Below are 10,484 nucleotides of genomic sequence, written 5' to 3' on the forward strand. Positions count from 1 at the left end.
GATCATTTATGTAGAGAAGAAAAAGTAAGGGACCTAAAATTGATCCTTGTGGAACACCGTGCTTTATAATTCCCCAGTTTGAAAATGCATTATGACTGGAGTTTTTATTATTTATTTCAACTCTTTGATACCTGTTTTTGAGGTATGATTTGATCCATTCATTAGCTTTGCCAGTTATTCCATAGAAATTTAATTTCGATAGTAAGATATCATGATTAACACAATCGAAAGCTTTTGCTAGATCACAGAAAATCCCTCCCACAATTAATCTGTCATTGAGAGCACTTAAAATATCGTTAGTTAGTTACAGTTAGCTGTAGTTACAGTGAGTCTGTTACAGACTCATTGCCAAGATATGACTAATGAAGGCTGACAAGATTTAGCATGTGGAGATTAGGGATAGAGCTGTAATTAATTGTCGTTGCAAGCTGTATGTTGAAGTGACCAATAAACCCAATAGCTGATCCACCCTTTGTCTAATAATCACCCCTACACGTGGCATTATATTACAAATCATTAAAAATTTTTTTGCAATCATAGGTGACAATAAAATGGTATATCATCACAGGAAAATGAGTAAACAGTGTGTATCAGATTATTGGGCTCACATACCATGTTTCTGGTTTTTATATTTTCCAGCTTGATAAAAATCTGTGAACACAAAAGTTTCTGATGCTAAAACATTCAGAATATTTTTCAGTGAACATGAGTATGTATATTAACTTCACATATCCATTCTGAATTCTGTGAAATGTGGTTGCCCAGATATACAGCTACAGGAAAAAACAAAATTATATTATTTTCTCATTTATTTTTAACTCTGAAATACATAAGGTCAAATTTAGGAACCTGTCTCTCAAACAAAATGAATGTAAGTTTTGAGGTTTTCAGGGCGATGACTATGAAGAAAGTCGTCTTCTGGGTTTTGGCGCTGTGTATTCTTCGTTTTGGCCGACGTTCCTCCGAAACATCAGCCAAAACGAAGAATACACGGCGCCAAAACCCAGAAGACGACTTTCTTCAAAATGAATGCAGTTTGTGTCACTCAAAAACTACATACAAGCTAAGAAATCAAGAACTTAGTAATAAATCTGCAGCGGTAGACATTTCATTAATCTCTGGGCAGTAACAGAGCAATGAGAATAATTGGTATGAATTCTCATTGAAAGTAATTTTGATGTAATTCTGGCATTATGCAGCAAAATTATTCACCACCTAAAACAAGAAACAGGTGATGAGTTGCTAGTGATGATAGCATCGCTGACAGTTACCCTGGTATAATTCACATTGTGCATATGTTCCATCTGTGGGTTTCTGCAAAATATCTTGAGAAATGTCACAAGACTAAACAAACATAAAAGTGGATTTGAAGGAAGAGTGTGTTACAAGTTGAGGGTTTGAAGGAAGTCTCACAAGTGATGAAACTAGGCAGTTTTCTCCATCTTCACGTGGAATTGATATATTTTTGAACTCTGCAGCAGTTTTCTCAGATGCTAATTTAAAAAGTACAGACAAGTTTTAAATCTGCTAAAGTTATAGCACCAGAAAATTGCTAGGTTTTAATTGTCACATATCACGGACAAATAGCATACGTGTACTTAGATGTTTTGACAGCACAGAGAGGGTGGAAACATGTCTTACCACGAATATTCACTGCCAGTGGTAACTAATAAAGGGAGTATTATGATTGTGCAATACTGCATATTAATAATGAGCGAGGATCTGTGAAAGGCCAAAGAGCTATTCCATGAATATCATTTGTTGAACTTTTCCATGTAGTATTTTTCTTTTGAATATCTAAATACAGTTCCAGTGAAGGTCCACACTGGCATTGTATATACCTAGATAATTTATTAAATACTTCATTCAGTATACTAACAGAAAGTAGTGTTAAAAAGACGAGCATTTCATTTAATAGAAAACATATGTGATGCAACTTTCAGTACTTATTTTGGTANACAAAAAAAAATCACAAATAATATGTCTGAACACAAGTTTGGAAAAATGTGTGATTACAAGCGACACTAAGATGCTAGCGGAACGAGTGCTAAACACAGACTGATGTAGCAAGCGCACAGTCCGGGACTTCCCCTCTCGTCACTCATTATGCGAGTCATTTTTTACAATTTGTTTTGCTCGTTAAGCGAGGTTCCACTGTACATCATTCAGTATACTAACAGAAAGTAGTGTTAAAAAGACGAGCATTTCATTTAATAGAAAACATATGTGATGCAACTTTCAGTACTTATTTTGGTACGTTTATGTTTTCAGGACAGAACGAATAGCTTAAGAGAACAATATGAGAGGGATCTCGTGGATCGGCTACAAAGAAGGGAAATGGATCTCTGTACAGGTAAAACATAATGAAATATTAATGTAACTAACAAAATAATTGCTTCTGATGAAGATTGCAATGTTCTGGGATGCGACACAACATAGTCTGAAAAGTCTGCTAACATTTTGGAGGAACCTCAGTAAACTTCTACTGGACTACATGGCATTAACATCCAGGCAAACTGCAGTTGTCATACTCACATTCGTGAGAAGGTCAGACCTCACAGAAATATTTTTTTTCATGTATTTCATGAATTTACAGAAATTATTACCTAAGAGCACACATACAAATGATTAATGCAGACATAATCTCCACACTGCCTTAAAATGCTTATTTGAAGTTTGTGTGGAGTTAAATAAAAAGTAAAAGTTGTCTCTGTGTGTAACTAACTAAGAACTAGGCCATGAAGATGTTCAGGGGCATGGATGTATAGATCCACATTTTCATGACATCAGCACTTAATGGAGGTGAGTGGTCAGTTTCATGCCTCAGCAGCTTTATCACCAGGGAAGCAGCCCCTGGTACCCATTGCATGGTCTGGGTGGGCCCCAGAGCTGGTCTGGATGACGTAGAGAAGAGAAAATTCTTGACCCTACTGGAACTCGGAAGTCGCTGTATCTCCTGTGCTATACCAGCTCCTTACATTTGTCTGGAGGACAAATATTTTGTATTTCAAATGGAAGACAGGAGCCTGAAATGACTGTTTTAACTTCATTACATCAGTAACAGGTCACTAAATCTTGTTTACGTTGACATTTGTGCAGTGTAGTTTAGTAAAAGTAAATTTATGATGTATCATTTCCAGACACTATATGTGATGAACTCAGCAAGGTGAATGATAATTCTGAACAAATTGTGAAAGAAGCACTTCAAATGTATGATAGTATGATGACAGGCCGAATGGACTTTGCCTCAGAAAGTTTAGGTAAGTCATTTTGTTCAAGTGCTTAAGTGTAAATAAATATTAAATTTGTGACCTATATTACAGTTTCAACACACAAACAGTAATTGTGGCTGGATTTGAGGTTCTGGGATGAAATATCACCTAGTTTAGTGGAAGCAGAGCTTGCTGCCTGCTTCGTGATTGTTTCTTGCTTTGATTGTCTTTGGTCTTGAAGATGGAGGCAGTACATTCCACCAATATGCTGATGGACTTCTGCTGGATTATAAGGCTTTACGTTCCAGAAGATAGTATCCTTCAATAATTATGGTCATTCCAGCAGACAGTGAGACTTTCAGAGAACTTGTGAATTGTATGGGTAACAGTAAATTTACAGAGATCTCTGCCTATGATCAACATAATTTCCACTTGCTTTCCTGTGTAGGATATTAAGTTAATGGAAGTAATTCTAGTCAGTCAGTCACTTCTTCAGAAGGTTTTCAGTGACAAAAATGATAAGCCACAGATGAAATCAGTGATAACCAAATTGTGTTCAAAATTGAAGTCGTTCACAGGAAAGTACCGATACTGAAAGACAAAAGTACAATCAAAATTTTTATGGAAAGAGACTAAATATTGTACTAAGACAGACAAGGGACATCAAGCAGAAATAAATTAAGTATGAACTGAAATGCCGTAGTTCATAATTGTCCTGCTGACAGTAATTGCTGAATATCTGTTTACTTCTCAGAGAAGACACTGCACCAGGGAGTTGGTTAATTAATTAGAGAATTAACTGGCTAGTTGGTTAAGTAAGTATTTCATCCGGGCCTTCATGCTGAATGATGTAGCTCCTATACACATTTCAGAAGTATGTCATTATGATGGGAGAGATGTAGGAAAAAAGGAAGACGTTCAGGTGACCTCCAGTTAACACGATTTTCATACAGTCTGTCCGGAAAATAACTTATCAGCTCTGAGAGTTTTTAGAGAATCATATACCTACTTCCATTTGTACCTCTCTTTTCAGAAAACAAATCTAATGATTCACTATAAGAAAATATATATATCTGATGCTTATCAAAGTTTATTTTCATTTCATGGCTTGCAGGTGCTTATATAGTAAGTACACGTGATACCAAGGACTATGATTCAATGCAGTTGGGAACTGAGGGACGTTCAGTACAGAAAATCATACAGGTGTGTAAATCATGTAATTGTAATAGCTACACGGATGAGTCAGACACCTCTTTCAAATGGTAGATCACAATTTAACTCTCTGTCAGTCTTATATATATAGGTAAGCGGCCTCCTTAGTCTAGAGGTAATGTTCCCACCTCATGACTCGTGGTACGCGGGTTCAAATATCCGGCGGAGGTCGTCGAATTTTTAAGGGTGGAAAAATTCAGGCAACAAGTCCTCCGGGAGGGACTTTAAGCTGTGTGTCCCGTGTCGTAACTTTACGGCATGTAAAAGAACCTCATATCTCCAAAGGAGATCACTGAGCCAAATTCCAGGACTTTTCCCACCCAACAATGGTTTCTAAGGCCTCTGATAGATGGGGGAAGCATTACTTGCTCGGCGGGACTGATGGTACGCACCATTATCGGTAGGGTATAGAAACTGGTAGAATATCATAGAGGGAAGCACAATGGACCAATACTGGTCTAAGTGCATGGGGAAACCCACCCTCTCCAATAACTAACTAACTAACTAACTATATATCTAGGTAGGTGCTTGAATATCAGTCAAACAGAGGTTCTAATTTCACAATCCTATTTTCCATTCCCATGGAATACTTATTAATCTGAGAGGTTCATCTCAAGCTATCTGATATTATCAAAAAGTAACTTGTAACGAATGAAAGTTCAGTTTGAAATTTTAATCAAGAAAGCTCAGAGAATTCCATGGGTAATTTGTGTAACTTCTTTTGGCCAATATCACTTAAAATCTGATGTCTCCATGTCTAGTGTTCCAGATGATGGCCAAATAGCCTGAAACATGTGCATTAGGTGTGTTAAATACAGACATGCAACTTGAAGCATTTGAGAGTTCTGAAGATATAGAAACTTTCAGTGTGAGTTGCATGTGAGATGGCAGTGAATATGTGAATAAAATGTAGACAGTGCAATAGGATATTACAACATTGTATAACGTTATTTCTAGGTTACCTTGCTGTATTAAATCAGAATTAGGAAAAGCGCACACAGACACAATTTTCTGGATTTATAAGATATTCTTAAAACTATTTCTAGCATTTCACAATTGCACAAAAAGGGATATCCAGTTTTTTTATTAATAATTTGAAGACTCATTATCAGTGCACAAGATTATTTCCAACTTATTGCAGTGATGATGGTGAAGCACTGTATAAATTATCACCAGTTCTTGAGTCATGTTACATTTTTCTTTCTTTATGGTATATGAAGAGAAGAATTTGGGAAGAACTGTCAGTCAACTTGAAAGAGCCATTATTTCGCCCTATAATTGTTATTGAGTGGGAGAATTAGTCAAGTATCAAAAGTCACTCTGTAGAAATATGGTTTCATTACTATTATTAAGCATATTGTCACGTGTAGGAGGGCATGCGTGATGAAATGACAGGTTCTAGTTTGAATGACTGGATTTATTAACAGCTTGGTAACACACACACTCTCTTAATTAGAATCAAATTACAGTGCTATCGCTAATTTACATACACACCCCATAATCTGTGGTTGCAGTCACTGTCTCACACATAAAGTCTTCTAAATCACACTTGACATCCTCACAGGCAATCTTCTGTAGTCCTGGTTCCACTTCGCTTGCTTCCGCCACTCTCAACTACTCTTAACTGCTCGTAACTGCCTCAACAAAGTCAAAGTCACATTGTGACTGATGGCCAGTCAGTCTGTAAGTCTTCGTTTGAGAACCCTCCTGGGGCTCATGACCAGATATTTATTACTGTGTGACAGTTATGGCCTTTTTTTTTTGTGGGTGCCCTCTCTGATGAGATGACGGGGTCTCTTTTATATATGCTGCTGGTCCTTGCCAGCGCAGTCTTTCTTGGGTCTGAGTCCCTGTCTCAAATTTGAGACTTTCTTTTTGTCGTCTCCTACGACTCGCAGGGTCACGTTGAAGGTATTCGACCCCGCCGCCACACACTGTACTCTACTCACTGCCTCAACACTGATGAATACTCTCGTTATGTAGCTTCCGCGGTGACCACACAGAAAACAGCCTATATTGTTGGATGTGTTTACTGAGCTATTGTCCAGCAGTAGACTCCATAGGAACCAGTTATGCCATAGCTACCAGTGTTGTGTGATGTTGCAGCCTATTGTGAAGGGGTGTTTACCGATTGTCATGTAGTGACGAGATGAGTGGGGATATGTGACATCACTCGCACTTCCTGTTGCTCTATCCAGATGTTCACAGAGTTCTCACCTAGCAACACGCCGATACAACCCACAAGTCTCCTGTTGCATGCATGCCCCCAGGCCTCTGTGACCTAACAGTTCCTGCATAGAGCAAATACGCCACACTGCTCCCTCCTTAAGGCTGTTCGTCTTGAATAGCCTAACGGTGCATCCTCATTCCTTCTCTTCCAAGGGCTCTGCTTGCAATGTCTTCTGTTTCTATGGCTTGGTGTTTTTTTCCATTCCTGTTGTCCATTCTCCAACTGCTATATCCACTCCCTCCTTAAGACCATATCATCTCGAGCAGTTTTCTGCTAATGTGCCAGGAGATCCAAGTGTATCACAATCATCCAAAATGTCTCTTCCTTTCTATCTTTCTCTGTCTCTGTCTAGCCAGTGGGGGCCATAACTCCAAGAGTGGCCAGTGCTCCCACATATCTGGCTACTCTTACTCTAACACTGCTTTTTTTTCTCTTTGGAAGGGGCCGACCCCTCTACAAGATCCAGTTCATCATTCTTTGTAACCTGACAGATGATCTGGCTGCTCACTTCCCGAACTGCAGTCTGAAAGCTTTCCTGACGAACTCATCTGTTCCCCTCTTGATCTTTAGACGCAGCTGCCATCTTGTGCCTGGGTTCTTTAATTGCTTGCTGCCCTTCGGATCAACCTGAGGTCTTTTCCCGACTGTTCGCCATCTCAGGGCTCCTCTTGCAATGTTGTTCCTAGTCTAGTTCTTCTTGACGATGTGTCCCTTGCGCTGTGCCACTGTTGCACAGCGGGACACCTCCTGCAGGCAGCAGCCAATAACCTCTGAGATCCATGATCTCCTCGGGTTAGCAGTTGCACATGTTAAGTTACAGTGCTTCATTCTTTATTTCTGTGGGTTATTTTATAACTGTGATTAGCTAGGCTATGTAATGACAAATAGTAGGATGGCAGATGAATTGGAAAGGATTTGGAAGGAAGCAGTCATAGCCTAATCATGGAATTGTGTTGTCCTGGCCCTTGGTTATTATCACACCAAAATGTTTTTTCATGACCACTGTTACTTCTATTTTCTGTAAGTTAACAAAACTGCACCCTTTCAAAGACTAATCAGTGCGCAAGATATCCAGACCAAACTGTGCTAGTTTTGTTAATACCTCAGAAGAGATAGGAAATTAAGAAATATGAAGATAAGAACTTTGTTAGAGGTATACAAGAGGTACCCATTTCAGGAGGACTGAGATTTCACTGTCTCCTGAAAGCAACTCAAATCAACTCCAACTGGTATTGTTAGGCATGTCAGAGAGTTACCAGTGCACTTTTTTACACAGTTTTGAGGTTCTTCCTCTCTCCAAAAGATATCTGTGATAGTGAATATGAAGATGTCACATGAATACAGAACAAGATGGAAACAGAAAATAACACTTATCTAAACAGAGAAGTTTTGAAGGAATTCAAGAAAGACTGTGGGAAGAAGGGGACAAATGGAACACCCCAAGTTGTTTGACAGGCAATAGAGTATTTGTACAGGAAGAGAAGGCCAAAAGACAAGATGATAATTATGATGAAGTGGAATAGTAGTAGTAGTAATAATCAATGTCATGTCTTCGGGAACAAGAACAGAAGAGTTACAAAAAAAAACATTGTGGAGATTCACAAATGTTTACCACAAAATGTCTCCAATAATTCATTTCTCCATTTTTGTTCTTTGGTGGTTTATTGAATATGCTGGGTAATGTTTCTGTCTGTATATTACAGGGTTGTGTTGTGCCTGGCGAGTGCTGGGCATTCAAAGGCACAGCTTCTGTAGTTATTCAGCTAATTGGTGAGGTCAACGTTGAAGCAGTGTCAATTGAGCATGCTTCAAGTGCCCTGTTGTCCAAAGAAGAAATAAACAGTGCACCAAAGGATTTCTCTGTGTGGGTAAGTTCTTTGTACAGTTTTTATATTTACATAAGAGAACTTTTGCAAACAAATATAAGGTAAATGATACAACCTCNTTAAATATAAGGTCCTTAATTCATTATATGTGCAATTGTAGAACTTTAGCTACTTCATATAAAATTAATATCAGACATTGAGCCCTGAAGAGTTTCCCAGCATTTTATGGAAACTGCAGGTTAATTGTTGTGTTCACAAGAGCCCTCCACTGGTTCCTGTTCAGTGCCAGATGAATCCAGCCCATATCAGCCTATGCTGTCTCTCTAGTATCCATTTTAATGTTATCTTCCCATTTATGTGTAGGTCTTCCTAATGGTCTCTTTCCTTCTTGCTTTCCCACCAGAACCCTATATGCATTCCTCCTCTCCCCAGTGCTTGTTACCTGCCCTCAATGTCTCATCCTCCTTGACTTGGTCATTCTAATTATATTTGGTGAATAGTACAAGTTATGAAGCTCCTCATTATGCAGTTTTGTCCAACCTCCTGTCACCTCCTCTCTCTGTGGCCCAAATATTCTCCTCAGTGCCGTTCTCAAACACTCAATCTGTGTTCCTCCCTTAATGTTAGAGGCTAAACATAAAATAGCATTACCCTATAAAACAAATCATAGTCATACTCAGGGAATATTGAGCTTTGTAGTTAAGTTAGGCGGAGACAAGGCCCACATTAGATCGTCTTCATAAGAATTTGTTGATTTTTTATTTGTTGCTGTTTTATATTCAGTAATAATGACTGAACTAATAAACATAATTTATTCACAGGGATTAAATAGCCTTGATGTTGAAGGACACTACCTTGGAAGTTTCTCCTATGATATCAATGGCAGCCCTCTGCAGACTTTTACAATTCAGGTAACACACTGAGCAATACAATACATTGAATTAATAAGACAATTTTTGTTGTTGATTTCTGTTTTCTAATCTGTACCATTTCTTTCCAAATCAGGAACCACCGGAAACCCCATTCCATTTAATTGAGCTCCAGATTCACTCAAATTATGGGAACCCAACGTACACATGCCTTTATCGCTTCAGAGTGCATGGCAGTATGACGTATTTTGGACAAACACAAACACAATCTCAAATTGAAAGTGAATAACAGTGTGTTATGTGTTTTACTTGGTATTATCTTTGAATTTATTCTTTAGTATTAGTTTCTATAATTTATTATTGTATATTTAAACTTTCTGAAATAAGAAATATTTGTTTTTATAATTTATAATGTACAATTGTGTTCCCCTATATTTCTGATAATGCAGATAATTAACAATGTAAACATAGTGCAATGTCACACTTTTTACAGTAGTAGAGCGTGCTTCTGCGCTTCTTATTCTGAGAACAAATACGATGTCTTTGTTTTCCTTTGGTTGGCCAGTGTTGTGAATGTTTCACCTCCAGTCAACGCAGTTGGGCCCCAGATGAACTTGGCCTCCCCCGAGAAACGTCACTGACCGTGACATTCGCCTCATGCGACTGAAGAATCAAATCCCGCACCAATATTTCGCGGAACTTTTTGTGTGTCATTTTTCCACCACATGACTTGTGTAATAGATATGCATTTAGAATACTCATATCTAGAAGGTGGAAAAACAATTTCTTTGTCCACTTCCATGTCCTCCTAGCAATGCCATAACTGTTTACCATCCTGTCAGATTTATCAACAAAGCCCGTGTGTGCATTGAAGTCTTCAATTACATGGGGTTTGACAGCATGGCCAGATTCATCTCGGAAGTTGCCTTCCAATGGAGGGGGGTGAAAATTCATCAGAACATACACATCACGCTTGTCTTTCCAACGAACAACACTTAGATGCCCTTTGACTCTTGTAACAATAACCCCTTTTTTTCAATTTCATTGACTTTGGCCGAATTTCTTGTGGCATTCCACGCCTATCATTGCGAACGGTGCCACATGAATTTATTTTCCTGTCTAAAAGATCATCAAA

At 38.4% G+C, this 10,484-nt stretch overlaps 1 protein-coding gene across 6 annotated transcripts in view; it reads left to right on the plus strand.

Annotated features, from left to right (window-relative positions):
* LOC111869465 (SUN domain-containing protein 2) overlaps positions 1-9,754 on the plus strand; it is a 12,404-nt gene extending 2,650 nt beyond the window's left edge. For all 6 annotated transcript variants that reach the window (XM_033753444.1, XM_023861025.2, XM_023861026.2 and 3 more), the window contains 6 exons: positions 2,272-2,353; positions 3,141-3,260; positions 4,327-4,415; positions 8,358-8,522; positions 9,302-9,391; positions 9,486-9,754. In XM_033753444.1, coding sequence (XP_033609335.1) covers positions 2,272-2,353; positions 3,141-3,260; positions 4,327-4,415; positions 8,358-8,522; positions 9,302-9,391; positions 9,486-9,638 — 699 coding nt within the window. In that variant the 3' untranslated portion in view covers positions 9,639-9,754. The remainder of the gene's footprint in view (positions 1-2,271; positions 2,354-3,140; positions 3,261-4,326; positions 4,416-8,357; positions 8,523-9,301; positions 9,392-9,485) is intronic.
* Positions 9,755-10,484: the final 730 nt, after the last annotated feature.

Source organism: Cryptotermes secundus, unplaced genomic scaffold, assembly GCF_002891405.2.
Source record: "Cryptotermes secundus unplaced genomic scaffold, Csec_1.0 scaffold1771, whole genome shotgun sequence".
Classification (NCBI taxonomy): Eukaryota; Metazoa; Arthropoda; class Insecta; order Blattodea; family Kalotermitidae; genus Cryptotermes; species Cryptotermes secundus.